This window comes from Bubalus kerabau, chromosome 2 (genome assembly GCF_029407905.1).
Source record: "Bubalus kerabau isolate K-KA32 ecotype Philippines breed swamp buffalo chromosome 2, PCC_UOA_SB_1v2, whole genome shotgun sequence".
Lineage (NCBI taxonomy): Eukaryota > Metazoa > Chordata > Mammalia > Artiodactyla > Bovidae > Bubalus > Bubalus kerabau.
Genome location: NC_073625.1, coordinates 104,313,291 through 104,341,009, shown reverse-complemented (window position 1 = coordinate 104,341,009; position 27,719 = coordinate 104,313,291). Strand labels below are relative to the sequence as shown.

The 27,719-nt window shown below is 46.7% G+C and overlaps 1 protein-coding gene across 19 annotated transcripts in view; it reads right to left on the bottom strand.

Annotated features, from left to right (window-relative positions):
• The window catches only part of BOC (BOC cell adhesion associated, oncogene regulated), a 100,006-nt gene that overhangs the window by 28,549 nt on the left and 43,738 nt on the right, over positions 1 to 27,719 (bottom strand). For 8 of the 19 annotated variants that reach the window (XM_055568174.1, XM_055568175.1, XM_055568176.1 and 5 more), the window contains 2 exons: positions 9,472 to 9,653; positions 8,511 to 8,789 (listed from right to left, as the gene is read on the bottom strand). In XM_055568174.1, the coding sequence (XP_055424149.1) occupies positions 8,511 to 8,789; positions 9,472 to 9,568 (376 nt within the window). In that variant the 5' untranslated portion in view covers positions 9,569 to 9,653. Of the gene's footprint in view, positions 1 to 8,510; positions 8,790 to 9,471; positions 9,654 to 23,682; positions 23,763 to 25,877; positions 26,069 to 27,719 lie in introns of those variants that run through there. The other 11 variants (XM_055568170.1, XM_055568186.1, XM_055568187.1 and 8 more) reach the window with 8 other exon arrangements.

Here is a 27,719-nt window from a genome sequence, read left to right as displayed (position 1 = left end):
GCAGACTTTCCACCAACACCTTAATTTCTTTCATGCTTTATGCTTCTGACATCCATCAATTTTTCTAAACCCTTCCTAAATCTATTTGTATCTTCAGCTTGTTTACATCCCAAGTGTTGCTTCATCCTTTCTTTATTTACCTCCTCAAAACTTCTACTGTCCCACAGTCGGGTGAAGAAATCTTTGTCTGCCTTCTGCATGCTCTTTTTGATCTTCTAGACTTCAACATATCTTATCTGGGAGCCTGCCTCTCCCTAGACATTGACTGAAGGCCAAGCGTGTGCCGCGGTGTGGTGATCACAGAGGTGAAGGGCAAAGAGACGGTGACTGGAGAGGCCTAGAGAAGTGAACACAGGATGGCAGGGAGCTCGGAAGAGGGGACCCCACTCCAGACCTGGGGAGTCAAGGAGGGGTCAACAAAAGATTCCTAGAGGAGAAGATAGTTGAAGGTTGATCACCAAGAAGGAAGGAATTAACCCAAAGTGAAGTTGCTCAGTTGTGTCTGACTCTTTGTGACCCCATGGACTATAGCCTACCAGGCTCCTCCATCCGTGAGATTTTCCAGGCAAGAATACTGGAGTGGGTTGCCATTTCCTTCTCGAGGAGATCTTCCCGACACAGGGATTGAACCCAGGTCTCCTGCATTGTAGGCAGACGCTTTACTGTCTGAGCCACCAGGGCTTCCCTTGTGACTCAGCTGGTAAAGAATCCGCCTGCAATGAGGAAGACCTGGGTTGGGAAGATCCCCTGGAGAAGGGAAAAGCTACCCACTCCAGTATTCTGGCCTGGAGAATTCCATGGACCATATAGTCCATGGGGTCGCAAAGAGTCAGACACAACTGAGCAACTTGCACTTATTAACCTAAGGGAGGTGGGAATTTTCTGGGAAAGGGAATGGAAAGGAAGTTGTTACAGGCAGACAGAGCACCCAGGGAAAGTGAGAGATGAGCCAAGGAAATGGCAGATTTGCTGCGTCTAGAGGAGGAGGCAGGGCTGAGAAGTGTGCTGAAGTGTCACGCTGTAGCCTGAGTCTTACTCTATGATTCCTTCAAATGTTTTTAAGTAGAAAAGGAGCACCATCACTAAAAATTAAGCACAATTTTCCCTACAGAAAAAAAAAACCATGCTGTTTCTACCTCAGTAAGTTTTTCCCCCTTTTGCTTACCGTTTTTTTCTTCACTGTTAAGTGACAGTGTTTTATTTAAACATTTTGTCCCATTTGCCAGACAGACTCACTGTTCTATAGTTCCTGGGACTAATACTAGATTCCAAAAAATGGTTGAAAGTCTACAAACAAGATCAGAGTGGAAATCCCTAAACTCTTACACACATACACACAAAAAAGGGGAGCAAAGGAACTCATTTTCTCTCTTGATTTGTTTTCATTTTAAAGGAACCATCATACATCATGTTCTTTAGAGTTCCAGGGATTTCAAGCAAACTAATCAACGCTTCCCGCATCTTCCTGAGCAAAAGGCTTCTCTAAGTCTGTTCTGGCTCATTGAATCTATAGTTGTACCTGCTTAACTCACTGTGTGGTCCTTCCCTTTTCTTTTAGCTTAGAAAATGGACCTAGGATTTTATTAAAGCCTGCGGCTGAGTGTGCCAAGGATAGGTTGAGGAGAGGAATGGGGAATTCTAAGCACGTCCTTGGTAGAAGATGCACCATGGAATTTTTGAGTCTTTGTGTGTGTGTGTGGGGGGGGTGGTAAATATTGACTGTTGCTAAATAGAGAACTAGAACCCTGGCTGTGTGGGGCAGAAAGTTGCTGCCATGATGCCCTGAGCTTACACCACACATTTGCCTGAGCGCTTGTCCCAGACCAATGGGACTAGTATTGCCCATGCCCTTTGAAGATGAATACCAGGGGAGACTCCTGTGAGGTGTGAATTTCTGCCTGTACTAGTAGAAAGCAGAAAAGAGTTACTGTTCCTTTGACCTAAAGCTGTAAGGTATTCCTAAATAGGTCATCTCCTATTTAGGTACTCAAGTTGCTCAGTACCTTTGGCATTTAAGCTATCTTTTAGTGGGGTCACAAAGAGTTGGACATGACTGAAGTGACTTAGCAGTCAGTATCTTTCATTCTTGTCCAACTGGCAAAGTAAAGCACACAGCATGTATGGGCATAAAACAGCTGCGTTTCAAGCTCGAGTTAGTTCTCCTTTTCCAACTACACCCCCATGTGGAGCCTGTCTAGAGCTCCCCCGGCAAAGGTGGCAGACTCACGCTCAGTCTGGCGGGTAGCTTCAGACCCAGTTTCAGCTGCAGACCCCTTCCTCTCCTAGGGAGATACAGCCACCAGGTGACTGTTACCCCATCCTGATTTCAGAATCTGACCGCACTCACTGTGAAATATCTGCACCGTCCCAGAAACAGCACTGGGCTTAGGTCTAAGCACACAATGTAGAGAGCTGAACTTAGCTGAAAGCCTGAGAAAGATGAGAGGACTTAAAACACTGGAGATAAAGGTTGTCCCACACACATTCTTCAAGGCTCAACCTTGAGTCTTCCTCAATTCCCTGAAATGGAAATGAATGCCTCTTCCCCTGAATTCCCATTAAAATCTGTTTATGTCCCTCAGGCAACTCATCGCTCTGACTGACTTGTTTTATGGCTAACAGGAACTGCAGTCCATCTTCTCCATCAGACTGAGAGATCCTCAATAGCCCAGAGCAGGTCTTACTGCGCTGTTGTAAATTCTAAACACTCCCTACTTTTCAGGACACCAACCTGCAAAACATCAAGCTATTGAACTCTGGGCAAGAGAATGTTTGGTTTCCTGGTTCCCTAGTGGATTGCATGAATCTCCAGCCTGCTGGCTCGCCCAGTGATTTTGGACTTTCCAGCCTCCATAATCATGTGGGCCAATCTTTTGAAATAAATCTTTTTCTTTCTTTTTTCCTTTCTCTATTTCTCTCTCTCCCCACACATGTGAGTGTGCGTATAATTATATATATGTTCTCCATAAAATTACATGTATGCTTAGTCACTCAGTCGTGTCTGACTCTTTGTGACCTCATGAACTGTAGCCTGCCAGGTTCCTCTGTCCATGGGGATTCTCCAGGCAACAATACTGGAGTGGGTTGCCATTCCCTTCTTCAGCATATCTTCCCAACCTGGGGATGGAACCCAGGTCTCCTACATTGTAGGCAGATTCTTTACCGTCTGAGCCACGAGGGAAGCCTTAAAATTACATGTGTGTGTCTATATGTGTGTGTGTGTATAGTGATTGATTCTGCTTCTCTAGAGAACCCTGACTGAAAACAAGGATAAAGGAAGCTAGAAATGTTTTAGGAAAATGTCGACAACTGGCCTTAGTGGCCTGTTCTAATTCAGGGTCACAGCATAGAAGACCTTAAGGAAGTATTTGATGGGACTCAGAGTTTAGGGAGCTAAGAAAGAAGAGACATGGCTTCTGTTCATGGAACTTAACCACACCAAGGGCCAGGGTTGGCCCAGCCTGCCCATGCTGTCTGGTTGCAATAACACACATCAGTAAACCAGCAAAGGCATAATGGACACCTCTTTGGGCCACAGAGACAACATCCACGCAGTGACACTGTGGGCTGCTCTCAAAGTGGCAGGGAGGTGGGAATCCAGGCTGGAGAACATGTGTAGAGAGGGAGCTACGAAATTCACAGGAAATGGGTTTGTCCTCTGCCCCTGATAAGCCAGTCCTCTCTCTTGGCTCTGGCTGAGATGGAAGCTTTGGCCCCCTGGACTGTGTCATCCTAAGGGCTGCTCCCAGAACGGAGCTGGGCAGCACAGAGCTTGGGCCCCAGAGTCCCCTTCAAGAGGATGCTGTACAAATCTGTGTTGACCACATGGGTGAGTGAATAAAGCCTGCTTCAAAATAGTACTATCATATATTTTCTCATTTGAGTCTCTAAAAAACAAAACCATGAGACAGATGATATAATCAGTACTGAGCTCATTTCACAGTTGTGACCATCTGAGAGATGAAGGGATTTGTCCAAAGCTACATGAACTCTTCAGTGGCAGAGTTAAAACTTAAAAGATCCTGGGTTTAAGTTTCATGTTTTTTCCATTACACCAGTTTGGCTCTTCATTTCACTCCTGGGTTAAATTATGGTAACAAAGGGCCCCTGTCTCCTTCTGACCTTTCCTCAAAGGCTCAGAGTCACGAAGACAGCTGCTGAAGGGGAACTCCTATCTCTTCTGTCCGCTGCCTTGCCTCTGATCTCTGATACCAAAGAAAGATCACTCTCTGACTGGTCCTAGGGCTTAAAGACCTTAAGGAGGGGTTATGGATCCGCTCACAACTAAACCAGCACCACCTTAAGACTTCACATTAGCCAGTGTCAAGTCATAGAGACAATTATGTATCTTCCCAGATAGAGAATATCCACTCAGTTACTGCCTATTTCCAAGTACCAGTAGGATCTGGGGATGATAGGATAGCTAGAAAATTAATTTAAAAGATAGGGAAAAAGATAAAAAGTGAAAGTAGGAGTTTATCTGAATGGTAGATAACTGGACATGGTAAGGGACAGGAAACAGCTTTCCCGTGGCATGCGGCTCTGAACTGGTCATGATTACTTGCTATGCTGTGTGGAGAATGATGCTAAGGCCGTCTTGGGGGCCAGAACAAGGAATGAGGTGTCCGTGGGCGACGTCTGCTTTTGCTTTAGGTGCATAGAGTGGGACCCTCAGAGCCATGTGGAATGGTTGGCCTCTGGGTATCAAGCTTATGAAAAGACAGGCAAGAAGAAGAAAGGAGATCAAAGTAAAAACATTTCAAAAGAATTAGACAAGATGGTCTGAAGTGAAGCATTAGCAACAAGAGAGATTCACCACAAGGAAAGCTTAAGTGAAACAGGAAAAAATACTTCTCCATAGAGGAGAGCAGGAAGGACAGCAGGTCTCCATGTGGGCAGGACCGCTCAGAGGAGAGGGTGGGCGTGCACCACCGAGGCTTCATGTGGTTCCATTTTACCTGATGCCACCAGGCAGGGGTGGAGTTCAAGTGCACCCCCTGGCATCAGAGTGAAAGTGGTCTGGACCAGGAAAGCTCTGTTGGCAGCCTCCTCCACATCCCTGGATCCTCAAGCCAGGTTCTAGCCCCCATCACAGGAAGCCCCCAATGATCTCTGGGAGTTCACTAAGACACAGGAGGCAGCATCCTGCCAGGGAGGTCAAACAGCACGTGCTGTCTGAGGACAAGTGTTTGAATGCACACAGGAGAGGCTGGAGGAGAGGAGCAGAAGGAAGCTTGAAACACCAACTGCGGGTGTGCATGTGTGCGTGTGTGCGCGCCAGCACGCCGCTGCCCAGCCTCGCCTCTGAATGCAGACCGTGCCTCCTGTAATCCGTTCTCCGGCTCGGCCTCCCTCGCACACCAGCCAACTGGCAAAACACAGCCCCCATTCTGCTCAGGAATGTGCTTTCGGAAACTTAATCTAGCTGCTGAGTCTGGGCCAAATCCCCCGTGGCATTAACCCAAAGACAGCACCCCTTTCTCCCACTTTCCCGCCACCCTGTCACTGCCTCCTCCAAGTCTGTAAGGCTGTAGTTCCAGTCCACCAACTCCCTCTGTCCCAGGACACAGACCCTGCGGGCCTGCTCTCCATTTCCAGCACTTCTCCATCCATCTTCTGGTCAGGCCCAAACATTTCCCTTCTGATTCATGTCTAAGTGACACGCCAATAGCTCTTGGCTTTCAAACAAGACTCGCCTCGGCTTCTGCACAAGCCCCCTCTTCTCTCACTGTGCCTCCTTGGGTTGCAACCAAACCCTTCCCTTTGTCCTCACTGCCAACTGCAGATCCCTTCAAGCCCCAGAGAAAGAGGGGCCAGGAATTTTTTAAAAATAAAGGCTATAAATTGTTTCTCCTCACACAGATTCACCTTGAAGTAGAAGGAGCGCTCCAAAATAAATCTTCTACTCTCCAGCTCTCCCTTCCTCCAAACAGTGAAAGGTGTAGCCTAGCTCCTGAGTGGGCCAAGTTACAGAGTCTCCTGGATCTTCACAGACAAGGGCTGACTATCTGCAGGGTAGCGAACCTCCTGGAGGAGCAGTGGCCCCCTGCAAAGGCACAAACACTGCTAAAAAACACCTCTTATTTGTAAAGATGAACAACTGGCAGGGACTTTCTCGCTCAGTGCTAGGAGAAGGGTGCAGCACCTTAGAGTGGAGTCACTCTGGGATGTTCCAGGGCCGTGCACAACCGTGCTTCTGCTCTGGTGGGTGACCGAAGACAGATGGACTAGGAGCCTGCTGGCGAGGCGGTTACACAGAATGTACATGCAAAAAACACATCAAAGTGTTCACTTGAGATTAGTGCACTTTGTGTACTTTACTGGATGCACTTTACACTCAACAAAAAATGTAAATATGGTCATACGGCCCATGGAAAATGCTTGTCCTACAATGTCAAAGGGCAGAGACTAAAGATAGTAACTATCTTCAGTGCTGTAAAAATACGGGTACAGATGCAGGCTAGAAGGGTATGCTTTAAAATGACGATGGTGGCTCTGGGAGGATGGTGAGGAGACATTTTCTGTATATTCTAAACTTTCTATGTGTCATTTTAATTATCATTAAAAAATTATACAAGAGAAGTATGATGGTAAGAAGCATAGCTCTGACCTCAGCCCCTCTTGCTATGACAAGATGATCCCTCCCCTCCTTCTCACTTGAGTGAAGCACCCTCCCCTAGCCCACCAGCACAGCTGGGGGCCCAGGGCCTGCCTCCCTCACTGAACCCTGACTGTAACCCGAACTCTAAGCCCGCTCTCTAGAGGTGTGGCACTGAGGGTCAGTGAGTACCGCTGCAGCTGCTAAGGAAAAGTGGCTCCCACTGTGTGGGGGCTCTAAGATGCAGCTCCCCCTCGGCCTTGCCCCCAGGAGGGTAGCTGGGGACCCCCTGCCTTCCGCCCCCCTGTCCTCGGAGCAGAGGGCAGGGCTGCTAGACTGCTTCCCAAGAAAACAGGCATGCTGTGGCAGCCTCTGTCTTATTATCTGTTCTCCCACAGACTGAAGGCCAGAGGCATCTGGAAACCAGGGCAATGAAGGGTCTTTTTCCCCCCTGCTTTTCTACTTTCCCAGCTCTCACCACTCTCCTCCCAGGACTCACGCCTCACACTTCAGGGAGCCCAGCTGACTTTCAGGAGCATTTTATAAGTTTCCTGCCTCTGATATGACCCATAACATAAGGACCCCAACCTCCCAGAACTACAACATCAACAAGGGAGACGATGATGGTGATATGAAGGCAGGGTGTCTGGGACAAGGGGCACTGCTGAAGGGACATGAGGGGACAGAGACCTCGAAGAGTAAGTCCAAACACCATTAAACTCTCAACAAGGTTCCCCGTTCCCTACACTTCAGCCAGCAGAGAAAGTGAAAGTGTTAGTCATTCAGTCGCTTCCGACTCTGTGACCCCATGGATTGTAGCCCCCAGGCTCCTCTGTCCATGGGATTCTCCAGGCAATAATACTGGAGTGGGTGGCCATTTCCTTCTCCAGAGGATCTTCCTGGCCCAGGGATCTAACCAGGGTCTCCAGCATTCAGGCAGACTCTTTACCGACTGGGCCAGCAGGGAAGGGGAATTAATTCTTAATACTGTTGGCTCTTCAACAGCAAGGGTTTGAACTGCATGGGTCCACTTGGCCATGGGTCTCTTCCCATAATAAATACTACAGTATCACATGACCAGAGGTTGGCTGGACCTCAGATGCAGAGGACCGCTTATGAGTTATATGCAGAGTCTCAGCTGTCTAGAGGGTCAGCAACCCTAACCCTGCATTGTTCAAGAGCTAAATGTTTCCTGGCCATAGACTCAGCATATAAGAACAGGTGCTGGGGCTGCTCTGTAGCCTTTGGGAGTTCTAATCAGCCAAGTCTCATTTCCCATGGCAAATCAGGTAATGTGTGCACTAAGCTTGGGCACAACAGTATGTCCAAGTGGTAATTAAATGTAAGAGTAGCAAGCAGACTTCTCCTGGCATCCTCTTTGGACGAACTGTCTCCTCACCTCTTCCTCTCTCCCTCTGTATCACACCATTGTATTCTAGTTTCTATTCCAGGCATTTGGAATAGGCCTGCCCCTCAGAGACGCAGGAGACCAAGAGGAAATGCGCAGTATCTGTTCAGACCACGCGTAGCCCTATACACGCTCTGACTGCAACTGCTGTGAGGATGGAGTGGGCGGGGGAGGGCGGTGGGGTGCAGGCAGCAAAGAGCTGGCACCACCCCATCTAAGACCACAGAGTGACCAAGTAGAAAGGCATGGCATGGCCCAGCTCTGGGGCCCACAGAAACAGGTCAACCATGTCAAGCTCCTTTGGGAAAGACACTCACTCCTGGTATGGCCCCTAGCCAGAGAGCACAAAGGTCCCCCAGACACTGGAGATAACTGGGCGGCCACCACTGTCTGATCAGAAAGGTCAGCTGGTAAGGTCCCTTTTAGGATAGGGCTAACAGGGGGGTGTTGATTGGGATGGGGAACAGAGAAAGAGTAGGAGGTGGGCGGAGGAGCACAACTCACTGGCTAGCGTCACGGTGGCTGGCACGCTGGCCACGGCCCCTGCAGGCATCCGGGCCACACACTGGTACCGGCCCACGGTGTGGTTGTTGAGGGCAGTGACGACGAGGGTCCCTCGGGTGATGAGGATGCCCAGGCTGTCGTCCGAGCCGTTCAGCTCCCTCCCGTTCAGGCGCCAGGTGGTGTTCATCCAGGGGGGCTCCACCACGCAGCCCAGGATCACGGTTCCTCCAAGCTTCTGGACAGTGGAAGAAGGCTGGACAGTGACCTGAGGAACCTCATCTGGAGGAAGAACAGGGATGCAGCGATGAACTGACACCCCCCCCCACAAGAAACCGACAGCACGATGTGCTCAGAAGCACAGCTCCCAGGCAGCCTTTCAGAGCTGAGCCATCCAGAGAGGGGTTGACCCTTCTCTGAAGAAACTCTGCTGGCCTTAGGTCCAGTCCCCAACCTGGCCTGGTTCCCAGAAGGTAGACTGGAGTGGCAGTATGGTGGGATGACAAGAGCTCAAGCTTTGAACTTGAATAAGACCTGCATCTGGATCCCACTGCCACCGCTTCTGAGCCAGGTGACTTTAGCCTTTTGGAGTCTCAGTTCCTCATCTGTAAAATGGGACTAATAATATTGGTCTCACAGCATTGCTGGGAAGCTTACACACAATGCATATAAACTGCTTGCTGTAACCCCATATAATGAATGCTCAATAAAGGCAGTTCAGTTATTACTCCTATTCTTCCATAGCATATGTTTGAAATGATTAAAACAGCAAAGTAACAACCAATATGATGTAATTGAGCTCATTTCTCATCTCATATTATTGAACATGTCCCCGAAGGTCAGTGGGAAGAAATCCAGGAGGAAGAAGGCCTTTTTAGAGGGTCCTTGTCAAATGATTCTCTCTGACACTAGGGGCAAAGTGCTCCTCCCAGGGGGCCTCAGAGAAATCAAGGAGAACACTCACTCAGGTCCGCAAAGCAGCCCGCCGCAGCCAAGAGGAGGCAGGCGAGTGTGACCTCGGGCTGCTTTCCTCTCTGCATCGTCATCATCCCACGAGGCATGCTGCGTCACAAAGGGTCCAAAGCCAATGTCCCAGAAGCCACCAGAGTCACTCAAAGAGGTACCACAATCCCCTGCCACGCTCTGCTGTGAGAAAGAAAGAGAGAAAGGGCCGTGGTGAGAATGCCTGGGACACACCCATGGTGGTGACATCCAAAGAGGGGACCTGGCTGGACTGCTGGAAGACCAAGGAACACAACATTCCATTTCTTATCTAAAATAAGCTGCTTCTACGTTGCTCCTCTGAGCTGGAAGGTGATGTCATGGTAAGAATGGCAGAGCCTTGCCCAGGGTATCCATAGCCACAAGGACAGGAGAGCCCAGCAGATGGAGAGGCTGAGACCTGCAGCCATGTCCCAGGCTCGGGACAGTGAATGTTGAGCAACGATGCTGGAAAGGAGGCAGATGTTTTCACCATGTTCTTGCAGGAGCCCAGGTGTGCACGGCCACGTGGCACGCCATGCCACTAATACGGACCACTGTGCGCAGCACTGTCCCAGGTGTAATGAATGAAACCCGCATCCCTCATTTAGGTGATGTTACAAACACCCCCAGGTGGTGCAGTGGTAAAGAATCCACCTGCCGATGCCTTCCCTGATCTGGGAAGATCCCCTGGAGAAGGACATGACAACCCATTCCAATATTCTTGCCTGGAAAATCCCATGGACAGAAGAAAACTGGTGGCTACAGTCCGTGGGACTGCAAAGAGTTAGACATGACTGAGCGACTGATACGACTACTATGACCAACAAGTAACATCCCTAAAGTCTCCAAGGCTCATGAAAGATGTATTTCAACTCATACCAGCTCGTCACCAACATCTCTGTTAACATTCTTTGATTTCTGGAACCAACCAACCCTCCTCAGCTTGTCTGTAACCTCTGCACCCCCAGACACAAACACAGACCAAAAAAAAAAAAAAAAATCACATATCAGCCAAGGCCCCTGTTCTTCTCTCTGCCCCTGGTGCTGAAATTCTAGTGTTCTCTATCTCTACAAAGTCTGTACTCCTGACACTGTGTTGCACCTCCACCCAGAACATGTCTCTGGGGTCCAGACTGCACTGCTCCTCCAGCCACTGGATGACAGATCTCAGCTATCAGCCACTCTCTTCTTGCCTGCTGAGAATTTTAATTCCTCCTCTTCCACAATATTATTTTTCATGCCTCGTTTAGGCTACGGTGTTTAAAGGATTCATCAAAATCACAGAGAGGCAAATGTATGCACACTTCTGTCACAGCCTAAACCACGGTGTTGCGTCTGTGCTTTTCACTACTCTATAAAGAACATGAGACCAACATGGAAGGTGTGCCAACCTCCTATCAGGCAGAGAGACTTCAGAGTTTCAGGTCCCCGAAGGCAGCATCACAATGACCTAGGCAGTGGATGCATCTTCCTGAATCATGCACACGTGGCAGTTTTCATAATTATTTCCAGGAGGGTGACTTAGATTCAAAGTGCTAAGTCTTTTGGACCAGTTATCTAACCAGCAACTCTTTCCAAAACTTACAGTCAACAATGAAAACTCAGAGAGGGGTTAAGCTGCCCAACTGAGAGCTGTGTTAGCTCTACAGTCTCTGGAGTTCTGGCTACTTGCATGGGCTGGTGTCAGAGCCCGTCTTGGGCCTCTCAACCCCCATCGCTCTTCACACACAGGCTGAAGGGTAGGCTTGAGGCTCTTGCTCTGTGCTAGGAAGTACTTAAGATCTGCCTAAACCTTTCTCTTCTCCATGTTCCTCTGGCTCTTCAGCTTGTCACCTGGCTGCTGAGTGAACAGGGCTACATAGCTCTGCCCAACAAGCACCCCTCCAAACCAGATCTTGAACCCAGCTCTACACTGGGGTTTGCAATGTTTTCTAGGAAAGAGTCCTTTCCCCTTGAGTTTTAATCCTTCCCTTTGCCTCGTATCCTTGACATCAGAGGACCCCCCAAGTCTCCTCCACTGTTCTGGAAAAGGACAGGAACATTTTCTAAAAGAGGTTTGAAAGAAAATGTTAAACTTTTCCTGACAAGTATTTTTCTTCTAGGTGTAGATAGTTTCTGCTCTTTTTCAGACAATCCAATAGATCCATGCTGTTAGAACAGTGAAATGAAGGATGCGAGCATGACTGGGGAAGGCATGCCTGTTACCACTACAGGTACCTGGCTGAGCTCTTTTCATGAGGTATTCTTTTAATCTTCAGAATCACTCTATAAGATGGGGACCATTATCCCCATTTTATAGGCAAGGAAATTGAGTTCCAGAGGGTAAGTAACTAGCCCAAGGTCGTATAACTGTAGGCCTGGAATGAAACCAGGTTGGGCTCATTCCAAAGTTCTGTGCTTTTAACCACAATAGTAGCCTTTTCATGTTTTTTTCCTACCAGCTTTCTGCACCCAGTGGGTGCTTAATGAACTGACTCTGAACAGGATGACGCAGAGCAATGAGGAATTTTAACAGTGTAAAATCCCTGAATCCCTGTTTAAGGAAAAGTTCATTAATACAGTTACACACAAAAACCAAAAAGCAAGCCTTTGGTGTCCAGATACTAGTTTTAATCACCCAGATCCTAGTTTTAATTTTCTACTTTCCCTCAATGAAATAACATATTTATCTAGAATATGGCATGAGTGACCAGTTACAGGATTTTAGGGAACTTGCTTGCTCATAACCTGCTCTTTCCATGCTCCAAGAAAGAAAGGAGGAAGGGAAGGAAGGAGGTAGCAGGGAGGCAGAATGAAGACAAAGTAATAAAGGGCAGGAAGAAGACAAGCCGACAGAGGAGGAGAGGACGGCTGTTTCTTACCCTAGCTCATGGTGGCCACGGAGGTGTTTGGGTTGTAAAGTTGACAGAGGTTTTACTGAGGAAATTCAGCCTAGACCCCCTCCTGCTTAACGAGGACCAGCCAAACAATTCCTGTTACTTCTGCACCCTGCATGATTTATAAGGTTCAAAATGGAAACAGACCCCACTACTGGTGCCAGCCACACCATCCTGCTTTTAAAAGCAACAAGGAGGAAAGAATGTAGCTGGGGAGGGAAGAGAGTGAGCAAGCAGGTATCCAAAGAGGGAGAATGGAGTTAACTCATGAATCCCCATGACAGGGTTGTAAGCAGGTACCCCTCAATGAGCCCAAAGAGGACCCGTGGGGTCTCCTTCGTGTCAGAGAGAAACTCTGACAACAGTATGGAGGTGGAGGGGTCCCCCAGCCTATGATGCATCTTACTCAGCAGCTGGGGAAACTGAGCTACTTCCTGGACCAAGTGACCTAGAGGGCTGGGTCTAGAAAAATAGTTGCAAAAATATAGATTTCTGAGAACTTTTTTTTTTAATGATAAAAAAAGGCACGTGAGGCTTAACTGGAGTACCTTAATTGCAGTGTAACTTTGTCCCACTGTGAAATGAACAAGGTGGAATTTCAAAGTTGGGTGAAGGCAACAGTAAGGCCTGTTATTTTTCTTGGCAATGCAAAGTCTGTGTATATCCTTCTTATTTTCTCTGCATATTTTCAGGAAAAGAGAGCAAGGAAAAAAAATCAGAAGAAGAGCGAAGGGAAAAACGAATTCTTGACATGACTTCCTCACTGAGGCCTAGGTACTTTCCATTTTTAAGGGTTATTTGAACATGAAAAATAAAAGAAAATGCATCCGAGAAGCTGAACTGCTGACATACATGTTCCCACTGAAATAATCTCCAAGCAGACGTTTCTGAAACTTTCCAAAAACAACAGCAGCAGAATACACGTCTAAGGTTGAGACCAAGCACGAGAAATTACAGCCTTGGAGTATTTATTTTGCGAGAGAAAATTACAAACAACCGAGAGTCGATCATCAGCTGGAGGAGGCCAGCTCCACCTTCTCCCAAGAGGGCCGGCGGAAGCGAGAGTGAGCCAGGGGCACCCGAGGCCACATGTCACCCCCGGTCAGCCATGCACTGTAGCTCTCGCAGAGAGAAGCCTCCAGCGTCTAAAATGCCAAACACCGCCTGTGGGTGTCCCATGACCAGCAAAAGGAGGAGCTGCACGGGAGAGCAGCAGACAGCACAGAGCGTCCTTCTTTGGAAGGCAGCTGTGCTCACCACTCTATCGCCCATGATGCATGAGAGTCTTTCTTAAAAACACCCTTTCAGGGGCAAGAATGAGATCTGACAATGTTCTTATTCCACTGGCTGATGGGGGCCAGCTAGATGAAAAAAGAAGTATTCTTGACCCCAAGTTACATTTTTTCCGTATGTTCGCAACTCTGTGGAGTTAAGACAGGCCTTTCCCAAGGCAGAGAGTTTTGACCTGAGAAGGTGATGCTGAGTGCCTGGAGGGTGTGGGCTGGCAGCCCTCGGTCTCAAGAAGGAGGGTGGTCCTGGTGCACAGAGGAGTGCACAGAGGAGTGACACTGGGGAAATCCTGGGCAAACAAGTGAACTGAACTCTCAGACAGCTGAATACGTGACTGTAGGCAGATCTAGGAAGGGCATTTAAGAAAGGGCATTTTTTTTTTCAACATAAAAAGCTTTTACCCACAGATGTAACTAAAGGGAAATATTTTAAATTAGGAGGGACCTGAGGAAACGATAGGACTTCCCAGGTGACGCTAGTGGTAAAGAACCTGCCTGCCAATGCAGGAGACATAAGTGGTTCGATCCCTAGGTTGGGAAGATCCCCTGGAGAAGGACACGGCAACCCACTCCAGTATTCTTGCCTGGAGAATCCCATGGACAGAGAAGCCTGGTGGGCTACAGTCCTTTGCAAAGAGTTAGACACGACTGAAGCAACTTAGCACACATGCATGCACAAGGAAAAGATAATACCTCAGGAGAACACCTAACAGGTATCTGGTGTTCTAAATGAGGAAAGCCAGGTGCAGAGAAGCTGATGGACAGTCTCCCAACTAGGAATAGGGATCCAGGACTGCAAGTCAGGTCTCCCGACGCCTAGTCCAACGCTCTTACTATACCGACAGTTGCCTCTCAAAGACTTTCTGGGTCACATTAACCAACTGCTTTAAACTGCTTTTAGAACCAAATTTAGAATGTTTTTGAATTTACTTCCTTATGCATAAAAATGTTACCTGGATCATTAGCTACAAGAATAACTTTCTGTGTCGTCATTTTCATTCTTTTACCATTTAGATTCCAATCTAGAACAATCTCTTATTGTTCTTCACAAGAATGCCTTCAATAGAATTTTCTGCAATGATGACAATGTTCTATATTTGTACTGTCCAAACTGCTAGGTAGCCACTGGCACTTGCGGCAATTAAGTACTTAAAGTGTGGCTAATGTTTGCTGTGATAAGTCACTTTAGTCATATCTGACTCTCTGCGACCCCACGAACTGTAGTCTGCCAGGCTCCTCTGTCCATGGGATTCTCCAGGCAAGAATACTGGAGTGGGTTGCCATGCCCCCCTCCAGGGAATCTTCCCCACCCAGGGATCAAAACTCGTGTCTTAAATCTCTTCTGCATTGGCAGGTGAGTTCTTTACCTGCCAATGTAAGACTAAAGAAATTAATTTTTAATTTTACATTAACCAATAGGGCTAGTGGTTACCACATTAGGCAACACAGTTCAAAACTAGTATCTGGAACATCTACCCAGACCACTCTGAGATCACACAGGGAAGAACAACAGTGGTTAGATGGTCCTAAGCATGAGTCATGCTCTAGCCAGCTTCTGATATGTTTCTAGCTTATTCCTTATCCAAAGTTTGTGCATGTGTTTTCTATTTAAAAATACTATGTGCACTACAATATTATTATAACTACTGAGAAGAAAAAAATATCACCGTGACCTATCCTATAGACCACCATCTATAGGATATGAATTTGAGCCAATTCCAGGAGACAGTGGAGACCAGAGGAGGAGTCTAGCAGGCCACAGTCCATGAGGTCACTGTCAGACATGACTTAGCGACAGAAAACAACAAATGCAAGGTACTGTACTAGAAGATGGATTCTGTCCTGAGAAGCTTAAAATAAAGCTTGGAACATGGGTCAATCAGTGCAAATATCCTTTAACTCATTTCGTGGCCTGCTCTGCAGTTGGCTTAGGGCCACGTGACCATGGGACAAGTGCTGGCCATTGATGTGTAAGTGAGCATGTTCGGTTACTTCCAGGCCAAGACAGTTAAGAGCTAAAGAACAGGGGGACTGCTTATCCCTCCTTCCACTGCCAATGGACCACATCCCGTGTTGCAGAAAGCACAGCTACAAGATGGAAGAAGACAGCACAGTCTGCGACAGAATAAATCATTGTTGCATAGAACCACTGAAGTTTTGAGATTACTCTCATCTAACAATTTCAGCATTATTTACTCCAAAACCTTAATGAGTCACCAATTTAGTCACAAATGGGAAGTGGCAAATGAGATCAGAGGGAGGAAAGCATTTTCAATTCTAGGCCTTCAGGAAAAGTTTTTCTGGATACTGGGTTTGAAACTGGGCTTTCTGAGATATGTATATGTAAAGAGCTGGAGGGCATGTGGAGGGTGACACTAACCTGGTGGGAAGGGTCTGTTTGGAGGCCGGTGCATCAAGTAGACACTTCTCTTCAACAGTGGTCTCCTAACCTTTCTGATTTTGCTCCCTCATGAGAAAAATGTTCTGGGCAAATATCCCTAATACACACATATTTATTTACAAATAAAATGCACATACTGCCAAACTAAAATTTAAGAGTAGGTAAAAGTGAAACCATATTTTAATGACATGTTAATCATGACTGTCTTATAATATCATTAAGCTAGTACCTTAAGGCAGAAAGCCTATTTAGGATTAGATTTATCATTAATGATATGGATGTAATCTCTTTCAAAGGGACTGCTTGAATGTTAATTTGTTGAGTTCTCATCAGATGTGATTCCAGTATTACTGTTTTTACCTCCTAATGTGACTTGAGAAGGGTCAGCTCTGCTGTTTTCATCCTGTTTGCAAGTGCCTGGATTATCAGCATACTCTTCAACCTAGTTTCTTTGCAGCAATCTCTTCAAGCCACTTGAAGAGACTGTGAGGGTTAATTTAGTTAAAACTAAATAATATAATCTGTAAATCCACTTAACAGAGAACAGGAGAGCTGGGGACTGAATGATGAATGGACTGAGGTCACGCCTTCCAAGCAATGAGGATCTCTGCCCAATGTATAGACTAAAAGCATGATCATCAATCCTGATACTAAATATCAGAAAAATGGAATGTCTTTCCTATTCCTTCTGTGGACAGAAATAAACCTTTAAAAGAATCTCTACTATTTTCTTCCAGTGCCCTAATGGAATATCTTGCATTTCCCCTTTGGAGTTTGCACCCCACTATGGGGACCATTCTAAAGGAATGAGAAGGGGCAAGGAAGAAATTGAGATTGGGTCATGCCACAGAAGACTAGGAAGAAGAGATGGAAATTAACATCATAGGCAGAAGGCAACTATGATGGTTCTGAGAAGAGGAGTATATAATCAGAGGCATTTTGAGGAGATTAGCTAATCCCAATTCACATCGAACCCAAAATTTTAAACAAGCTGCTAACCAACATGGACAGAGCTTCTTTCTTCTCTGGGAGGTAGATTCCTTTCCCATCCAGGCAAGGGGAAAGGAAGAGTCTGGACACAGTATCTGGGAGGAATCCCCCCTCAGAGAGAAGCTACTTCTGCCTTCAAGTAAAGAGGTCTGGTCTCTTGATTTGCCCACTAGACAATTTAATCCTCTCCCACCTCCACTGTATGAGGAAAAAGTTACTAAGGGATCTCATTTCTTTATCACATATATCTTTTCCTGAAATGGCCTCATTTCCTCAAAGAGTTGTTTTTTTTTTTTAATCTACTTTTAAAGAGAGAAAGATGGGTGAAAAAACTCTACAAACCTTATTGCCCAAGTGGAAAAAAGAGAGAAAAGGAAAACCACTTCCTTTCTTCCACACTCGCTTCTCACTCCCCCCACCCCTATTCCATATAAATTCAATTTGACAACCCTGCTAATTGGATAAACGCAGCTCCTACACTCCTAGAAGGCCATTCCCTTTTCTTTTTTTTTGTTTTTGGAGGGCTCAAAACAGGGTGATTGTGCTGTTCTTTAACACGAATTCCATCTGCTTTATTTCTCTCTCTCCATTCAGGGCTCCTCTTGAATATTTATGAGGCCTTTCCTCCTCGCCTATCCCTTCCACCCCACCTCTACAGCCTTCCACAACGCCCCCCTCCTCCACCCCGCACCTCCAGCCTCCTCTCCCTTCTCTCAGAGCAGGACAAAAACCTTCCAAATGGCCCCCCCTCCTTGCTTTAGATAAACACAGGCAGTGTCAAGTGTGAGGAGTAGGGGGAGGTGTGGAGGGGGTTCAACTGCCAGTCAAGCCCCCGGCCTTCATTGAGGCCCAGGGGCCTGCCCTAATCTGCTGCATGCTTGCCATATGGGGGCTGTGTTGCCCGGGGAAACACTAACAGGCAGAACGGAGCTTAATAGAGTCCATATTCATTGTAATGCAGTGAGATAGCTCAAGGCACCACTGCCTCTTCGGTCTAGTTTCATTCTTTCTTTCTGTTTTTTCTCCCTTTTTCCTTCTTTCTTTCTTTTTAAAAGGACTGGGTCCCCAGAGAGCTCTAATCTAGAGAGGTCTGAGCTGGCAGAAAGGCAGGAGGGAGGAAGTGAGGTGATGCTGAGATGGGGCCTGGGCTTGGCAGCAAGAGGTAAGGAGTGGGAGCTCCCCAGAGAGCAGAGCAGCATCTGTGCAGGGCCTGGGGCACGTGGTGTCGCAGGTGTGTGCAGTCCGTGCCCATGTGGAAAGACCGTGTGGTGGGTGGGCATGGCCCACCGGGGCCTCGGACCACAGACTCCTTCCTGCTTATTCAGCTTTCTATGCCTAGGTATCCACCCCTACCTACCTATCCCCCAGCACCCATCCCAGTCAGTTTAAGGGCATTCAAATCAGCAACACCTACCTCCCCGAGCTATCAAGCCTGCAGTCAATTCCTAGCTCTCCACAGTTGCCTTGAAAAAGTCACAAATTTTGCAATAGGATGAAACCACTTTACAAATAAATCGCTGTAGGGGTTTGTAAAGGAGGACACACCAGCCTGCCAAGCTGGGGTCCACTTTCTCCCCTGGCTGGTCTGGTGCTGCCTGTGGTCTGCCACAGCCAAACTAAGGGCATATGGGGCCTCCAAGTCAATGGAGTGGGTTGTCTAGCAGATGAAGCCTTGTCGTGAGTATATCGGCCAGAAGTGAGACTTGGGGCTCCCTGAGACCAGAGGTGATCTTTCCTCAGGGCTGAGAAGGGAAGGAGGGGAGAGATGGTAAGGAGAGAACAGAGTACATTTCAGCTTCTCAGAAAAAATGAAACTGGTGCCCAAGCTCTGATAGAATTCCTAAAGAATAAAGAATCAGTTTTGTAAGTTGTGAAACATAGGCTTTTGTTCTGTGACCATGAAAAATCACAAATTTAGAATCAAGATAGAAAATAAAACCAAAGAAAGACTATAAAAACTTGTACAATCTCTCCTACAGTTAAAATTTTAATCCCATGGTCTGGCACACAGGAAGAGCTCAGCGAACAGTGACTGAAGGAATGAACCATGTACATGCTCCTAGAGTTGTACTAGCCCCAACCAAGAACTTGAAACTCCTAACCCAACTGACAACTACAAGCAGGGTCTGGGTGGGTAACAATGGCTTTAAAAAAAAAAAAAAGCAAAATGCTGCTGCACCTTTGCTAGGATTGCCCCTGCAAGAGTGATGCTAGCACCTACTATACGGCCCTTTTGTCGCCAGCCTCGCCCAAAGTCAAGCAGGCTAGGCCAGATAAAACTGTTCAAACCAAGGCAGATGCCAGTGCTTGCTGTGGTTTGTTTTTGTCCTCCAAGCTTGCTCTGTTCTACTCCCCGCTGAAATGCCATCAAAAATCTGTGGTTTCTTAAGCTCAACCCCCAGGGCAGGTGGTGGGGGGAGGTGAAATTGGGCAAGACTGTAGGAGAGTATATAAAAGTTCTCATCATTTTTCTTTGCTTTTGATTCCAAGGCCCTGTATCCCAGCAACCCTTCAGGAAATAGTACAGTGGATATTTCCAGAGCCAGGTACACTTTCAATTCCTAGTTCCAAAACCTAAATAGCATTTGGTTTTCTGAAATGCTACCAGAAGTCAGTCTCAGCATCGTATCCATCTAATCCATTCATTAGGGACCCATACTCCAGTGTTCTTGCCTGGAGAATCCCAGGGACGGGGGAGCCTGGTGGGCTGCCGTCTATGGGGTCGCACAGAGTCGGACACGACTGAAGTGACTTAGTAGCAGCAAAGGCCTGAAGACCATGAATCAGAGTAGGTGACGACACACACAACTGCACAGGGCTGACCAGGACCCTGGGCGCTTGCACTCCCTGCAGAGCAAACTTCCCCTCCAACTTCTGTTCCTATTGGAACAGAAGACTCCTGTACAGAGTCCTATTCCTGGTTTTTCTGACTCCACACATTGCATGTGTTACAGAGGAGTGTGTGGGAACACCTGGGGGTCACCACAAAGGAGCAAATGGGAACAGCTGGGGTTCCGGTACAGATCAGTGCAGGAGTGCTTGGGGAGCGCAGCAGAGCGGCCACACTCTTCCCAGCCCTCCCAGCAGTGAACGCTTTGGTCAGTAATCTCACCACGACGTGTGTGATGTGGCGAGACCAGAATGGCAGCTCTTCAGGAAAGCAGGGACAGCTTCTCTGGTCCAGACCAATACTTTTCATTTCACTGCTCAGAGGAACTTCCTGCTTCTCCTCCAAACACGGACTCAAACCCATCTACTCTTCCCCAGTCTTACCCAAAACAATGAAACGATTCACCATCCACTTAGCTACCCAACCTGGGACATATCCTTGTCTCCAAGCTCCCCCAACCACTCCCCGATCCCCTACCCCAGTATCTGATTGGTCCTGTGGACTCTAACTCTGGTCGGAGCAACCAGAGAAACACCATGCAAGCCACATACAGTGTTTAAAATTTTCTAGTGGCCACACTGAAAAATCAAGTAGAAATCATTTTATAATATCTTTTTTAACACAATATATCCAGAATATTATCAACACATAGTCAATATAAAATTATTAATAGTGTTTATATTTTGTCTTATAACAAGTCTCCTAAATCTAGTGTATGTCTTCTATGTACTACACATACCAGCACAGACTAGCCACCACTCAGGCACTCGGTAGGCACATGTGTTAGTGGCTACTGTGTATCAGACAGTGCGTGTTGAAGGCCCTCAAACTGGCTCCCTGATTTTCCTCTGCCCAACCAACAAGCCTCCACATTGTCACCTACCTTCCTTCTAGAACATCAAGCTCAACCAAACAGATGTCATCTTTACATCTTCTAAAGATGACCAGTGAACAACTACCATTCACTGAGCAATGCCTCCTATAGGCCACAATCCATAATTTGCCTGGTTTGATATAATTCTCACAATGGCCCTGTACAGCAGGTGTACAACCATTTTATAAATGAGGAAATTAAAGCTCAGAGTGATTTAATATTTTGTCCAAGATCACACAGATGGCAAACCAGAGAGTTAAGATTTGAACGAGGTCTGGCTGACTCTTAAAAACTCTTTTCGCTCTACCATACTGATTTAAATAAGTTAAGGTGGAATAACCGATGGACTACTGTGCAGCCATTAAAAGTGATAATTAGATCAAGTAGCAACATGAAAAATGTTTAAAAGATATTAAGGAAAAAAACAGATCTCATTTTGTTAAAAGCATTCAAGCACTTGGGGGAGGGGCCTGGAAGGGAATATGAAACAAATAAAAGCTGATTTCAAAGTTGATTTGAAAATGTGAAGGAATTAGGACTGATTTTTTTCTCCTTTTGAGTTCAGTTAAAAACAAACAAGCAAATGAGCTAATAAGATTCACATCTTTGATAGCTTCCCAAACTTGAAATACGACTAAATAAGGTTCAAACTCCTTCACACAACCTTGCAGGCTCTTTATAACTGGGCTGCAGTCAACCTCCCCCTTGTCTTCCTCCCACAAGTCCTAAACCCTGGGCAAGCTGCTTTTTCACACTTTCCTTCTCCCAGAAACATCTTCTCCCTTCATGATCCTTCAAAACTGACCTCCACGTCACTGTATAATGCCTCCAGTGACTATTTCTCACCCCAGCTTCCACAGCAGTTTGCACACCTCCTGCAACATTTCCATGATGATATGTGGATTTGTCTGTCTGTGATGTGTCTCTTTTCCCAGAATATAAACTTCCCGAAGGCAAGGATGTGTCCAATTCATCTCAGTAACCCTAGCACCTAGAAAAGCCTTGGCACATTAGGGGCTCAGTCAATGTCTGCTGAACCAAAGGGTTTATTCAGATTAGAAATTTGGGATTGAGAAAAAACGTTAATCTGACCCATGCACCTATAGAAGGAATGTACAGAGACACGTTTATCAGTGGTGGAACCAAGGGGTTTTTCTACGGGGAAACGACTTTAACGGTGGCCTTTATTTTTCAAACCCAAATGGCCCTTGGATGAGTAGGCAGCCCTTGTGGAAGGCCAAGTGCCCCAGGACATGCTCTTGAGGTTTCACTCAAGAGCCTTCTTTATTTTGGGAGAAGAGATAAGAAGAACAAACACCCAACTAAGCCTCAAACTTCAGGTTTCCTGCGCCCCTGAACTGCAAGGAATCTCATCTAGGATGATACTGTGATTGGGTTTCATCTAGCCAGTGTCAACATGGCCTGAGCTTGAGGCCAGTGTGGAAGGAGGCAAGCAGAGAGGGATGGGAGAAGGAGAAAGAAAGCTGTTAAGTGAGAAAGAGGACAAGTTGAGGCCTGAACAGAAAGCATGGGGAGGGTAGGAGAGCAGAGCTGTGGGTAAGGCCACTGGATATGCTGAGCACACACTCTGTGCCCAGCCCAGTGCTAGGGTGCACACACATGATCACTGCCACAGCCCAGGGAGTGCTACTGTTCCATTTAGAGATGGGGAGAGAGGTTATGAAAACCCCTCTCAATGCTTTACTGCAAAAGGACATTAGGGCTCATCTGAAATTTGTATCATAGACAGAGCTTCTCTACTCAGTGCCAACACTGAAACTCTTGTAGGATCAGGTACTGGAGAACCTCGGGTTTGGCTAGGAGCTCTGCCACTTCCACCCTTGATAGGGGGGTGCCTCTGGGTAAATTGCTTAGTATTTTCCACTGAAAGCCACTCACTGCAGGTCTCATTTCCAACAGTGGCATTGCCACCTGGTGGGCTTTGAGATGAATGTCCTTTAAGACTCAAGGACACGTTGCATTTGAACTCCAGACACATGTGCCATGTTCTCTTTGCTCATTGTTCCTCGTAAGCTGTACACAATGAAGCAACGGCGTGATGTTGCTGCCCTACAACACATGCATCAGAAGTTCAAGAAATATTCTTTGTTGGAAAAAAGCAGTAACACACGCATTCTATAATGCTCCACAGAACCTCACAACAGCCTGATGAGATAGGAGATCCTCAGACGTACTATAATTCCCAAGTTTGTGGCAAGACAATTCTAGCCTCTCCATCTCCACCCAACACTAGTCAACATTTATATCACTTAAGCTAATAACCTCTCCTGCCATCCCCCCGTTTATGCCCTCTCTCTGCACTTTCTTGATGATGATAATGATGATAATGATGATAATTTCTCTGTGGTGTCTCTACTTGTTCGCAGAGAAAAGGGAAAGATCCCTGTCAGACAGCAGGTCATTTGGGACAAGAATTTATGGAGAAGTGTTTATGGAAAGGAAAACACACCCTCAGCCCCTCTGTGACCCTCCCCTCACTTCCAGCCCCAGAATGGAGCCCACCTCCAAACTCATCAGTTAGCGCACAAAGCCACAACAACCTACCTGCTCTTTTGGCACCTGTTTGTAATCACAGCTTATGGCCCAGGCTATAGCCAAACAAGTAAACAATAAAGTAAAGGTTAACAGTGACTGGAGCGGAAACGGGAGCATCCGCCGCCAAGGCTTTTGATGTCCATGGCTGATGCGAGATCCAATGTAAAAGGAGTTAATTAGAGCTCCGGGAGACTGCACCAACAGTACATAAACCAGTCCCAGACCCGAACAGCACTCAAGGCAGATCTTAACAGCTTAAGTCCTATCTCTTAGGACAAAGGACTTTGGACAAGTGAGCTGTGTGTGAACACAAACCTTGCTATCATAAGCCGGCAGGAGAGAAGAAGGCCAGAACACGGAGTCCGCTGAAAGGTGCCCACTGAGACAACGGAGCCCTGGGAAGAACAGGATGTATTATCCCAGGAAATACACCCGAGAGCAAGTCTGCAACATACACAGAACCACAGAAAAGGCATTTTTCACAAACAATCCAGAAAATAACAGGATTTGGCTCCAAAGAAGAGTAAGACAGACAAGGCTGCTCTGCCTAGTGTTCATGTTGAATGGAGAAGATAAAACAGCTGGCAACGCCAAAGTCACTCCTGACAAGAGGTACAAATCCCAGGGTGGGCTTAGAGCAGGATTCAGGTCAATTCAGTAAAACCACACTAAGCACCCACTAGGTGCCACGCACTGTATGGAGGATGGAGGGGATGGAGAGAAAACCAGGCAGTTTTCCACCCTTAAAGAACTTGGCACCTAGTCAGTATTCACTTTGACAACATCTTTCTACTTTACTCAATGCAGCAGGGCCTCGAGAAAAGATCAAAGACAGACTGGGTTTTATAAAGTGCAGGCAAAGAACCAGAACTACTAGCAAAGGCATCAGTCACGACAAAAAAAAGTGGCACACACTTGAGCACATGCACACACACACATGTGTACACTCAGGCCCAGCACAGCACAGAAGGTCAGTCCTCCAACTTAGTCCTTTTCACAAGTGCTAAAAGAATCCCCCTTCCCATCATCCATGCTCATTCTTAGCATAGTCCTGGGAGATTTGTCCTGGGAGAAGGGAAGAGAGTGTGAGGAGAAGCAGGCACCCAAGGAAACTGGCTTCCCTTCGCCAGGCACGTCCCCAGCATCCACTCTACGTCAGGCAGCAGTTGCCCAGAAGCTCTTGTCACACTGCATGTATCAGCGTTAATTGTTTACTGGCTACCGGACCAAAGGCTTCAGGGATCAGGAATGTCGGTGATCTTATTACAGGGGCATCTTCAGTGTCTAACACTAGGTATTCAGCAAAGACCTGCTGAGTGAATGAACAACAACAGGAGACAAAAAAAGTGAAAGGGTATGGTAGAGAGGAGAGAAAAGTATAGTCACATAGTCAAGAAGGAACTTTTTCTTAGGACTTTGATGGGTGTTGAAAATACTGATTTACTCTGTTAGGCAGCATAATTACCACCAATTCCAACTAAGCGGCCACCTGCAGTCGATTTCTATGCCCCTTCCTCATGATTAGCAACCAAGGCCCCACACCCGTACCTTCCTCAAGACTCAAAACTGGTCTCAGGTTCTGTGACCCAGAGTGATGAGACTCAGGCTGCCACTTCTTGACCTGTGTGCTTCTGGGGCTGATTCAAGCCAAGTGCTGGGCAAAACCAGCCCCAACGCCAACACATGGACACACACTCACACATCAACCCCTAACACACAGACACACGTGCCCCCCCTTAACAAGCTCGTGCATGCCGGCAGGAAATCGGAAGCATTCAACTGAAAAGCTGAGCCACGGGGCAAAATGGCTGAACTGCTAAGTCAGGGCCTGACGGGATCAGAAGCTGCCTCTTTTCAGTTGGCCTCTGACCCAACTGCCCTGTGCAAGTGGCAGTGTCTCTCCTAGACTCTCCTGCAAGCAGGAAACCCTGACCCCGACATTCAGGAGGAGCATTTTGACACGGGACAATAAAATCTCTCACACAAGAATGCTGAAGCAAAACCATCACATTGGCGAATTATCTAGAGTAACAATTGATACGAAGCAGCTTTTCAATAAATGACAGCAACTCATTCAATCTGAGTAACTTCCTTTAGGGTTACTTGAGGAAGGCCTTCCATTAGTCTGATCCCTGTTGCAGATTCGCTTCTGGTATTTCAACAAAAGAGGTTTAACAACAGGTAAATACCTCAGGGGCCAGACCCTGCCTCCCAGGCTTCGCAGGCACCCTGCTCTGGGCTTGTACACTCAGTGCCTGTAGGACAGGCAACACACACACACACACACACACGTGCGTGTGCACACGCGCTAACACAGCAAACAACTCCAGCTCTCTGCTGGAAAGTACACTTTAGCATCATGACAGTTTACTTTTTTCCTATCTGACCTCATACAAACAGACTTTCTTCACCTCTCTGACCCCCAAATATACACATTCATTCCCTCACCCACCCCCAATCTTCCTCACTTAGAAAGCTCTTTTAAACCACCTAAAACTTCAAATAAATACCCATCTGGAAACCTGAAGCATGCTCCAGTCCAACCGTCTGTCCTTGTCTTCTGCTGGAAGCGTGGGACCCCAACTCCTGTCAGCTCTCCCCAGCGTGTGAAGCCCAGTGGTCTGGGAGCAGGGCTGACACACGCAGAGAAAGCAAACAGATGGCATCATGCCAGCTGGGTCAGGCACCACTATTTATAGCCTAACAAAGTGTGGGGGGAGAGGGATGGGCGACGTGTTGAAGGGGTGGGGAGAGTCTGAGCTGCTCCTCCCGGGCTCACAGCTGTGGAGGATCCCCGCTGCCGCCCTACAGGCCCAGGTGCACACCATCCTGTGTGACTAATACCAGACCTGTGCTGGAGCCTCCCAGGGCAGAGTCTACACATTACCAGAGCTTCAGCATCTATCACACGCTTGGCACCTAGTAGGAGCACACGTTTTGTTAATTAAGCGAGCGGATGAGCTTTTTTCTTCCTGCCTACCCCATGAGGCTGCAGTTGGAGGAGCAGGAGGAGATGGAGGGAAGGTTGGTAAGGAATGCCTAAAATAGCGCTTCTAAAAACCTATCATCGGTTAAAACGGGCTAACAAAAAGAATTCAGGGAAACCCTGTTAAGAAAATCAACTTAGGTTTCTTTAGTGCAGGCCTTGTCAGAGCCTTTAATATGCTATTACACATTGTGAATCATCAAGAGGGGGACTGAGGCTGAACTCACTTAACCACAGGCCTGGACTGACTTGACCACAGGCCTGGACTGACTTGACCACAGGCCTGGACTGACTTGACCACATTACTCTTTTTTCTCAGAGTACCATTAGTGAGGAGAATTTCATCAAATACACTTTGGGAAATGTTGGCCAAAGAGGTTCCTGGAGAATATCCCAAAAGCAATTTGTAAAACAGCATCCCATGTTGGTAATTTTTAAAAATCACATGTGAGTATGTGGTGCACAGCTATTTGGGTTGTCACAGGATAAGGTCAGGAGACACTTAAATGTTAACATCAGTTGTTTCTGAGGAGTAGGAGATTTGCACTTTTTATGTTAAACACTTCAGAAACATTCAAAGTGGGTACATAGTTATCACTTTTGTAATTAAAAAGATAAATTAAAAATAAAACTGTCCCCAAATATCACATCATCACTGAAAATTTATCCTCCCCTAGGCCTGGGACCTCATTTCCTAACAACTCCTTGGGCTATAAAATGTTGCTTTTTGCTCCATGATCACAACTATAGAGTTTCCTACATCCATTTCTAAAGTCAATTACTCTGGCTTGTAAAGAACCTCTCCCCAAATTCCAGGATTCTGTTGCTTCCACACAAAATGGACAAGTATTTTGGAAAAAATGAAAACACATTTAATATTCTTTTGACAACCTTCACAAACCTGAAATTTACTTTGTTTAGTAAGTTATATAAAATATCCGTCAAGCACTTAGTTTGCTGAAATTACGATGCTGGGCATATTAATATTTAAAGATTGCCTTTCTTTTTTCCTGCTAAATCACTAATTTCCTAATTTAACTGATTTGTAAATGTAATTAAAAGTCATCCTGATTTAGTGAACATAACACACCAGGTTCTATCACAATATGAGATTATAGCAAATATTCAGAATTGGAAGAAATATTCAATCTTAGCATAAAAGAGTATATGACAATTTGTTGAGTTACTATGTGTGAGACAATGTGCACATATTTTCTTGTTTAACCTCTACCTCTGTGAAGTGGAAGTACTAGTCACTCAGTCACGTCTGACTCTTGGCGACCCCATCAACTGTAGTCTGCCAGGCTCCTCTGTCCATGGAATTCTCCAGGCAAGAATACTGGAGTGGGTTGCTACTTCCTTCTCC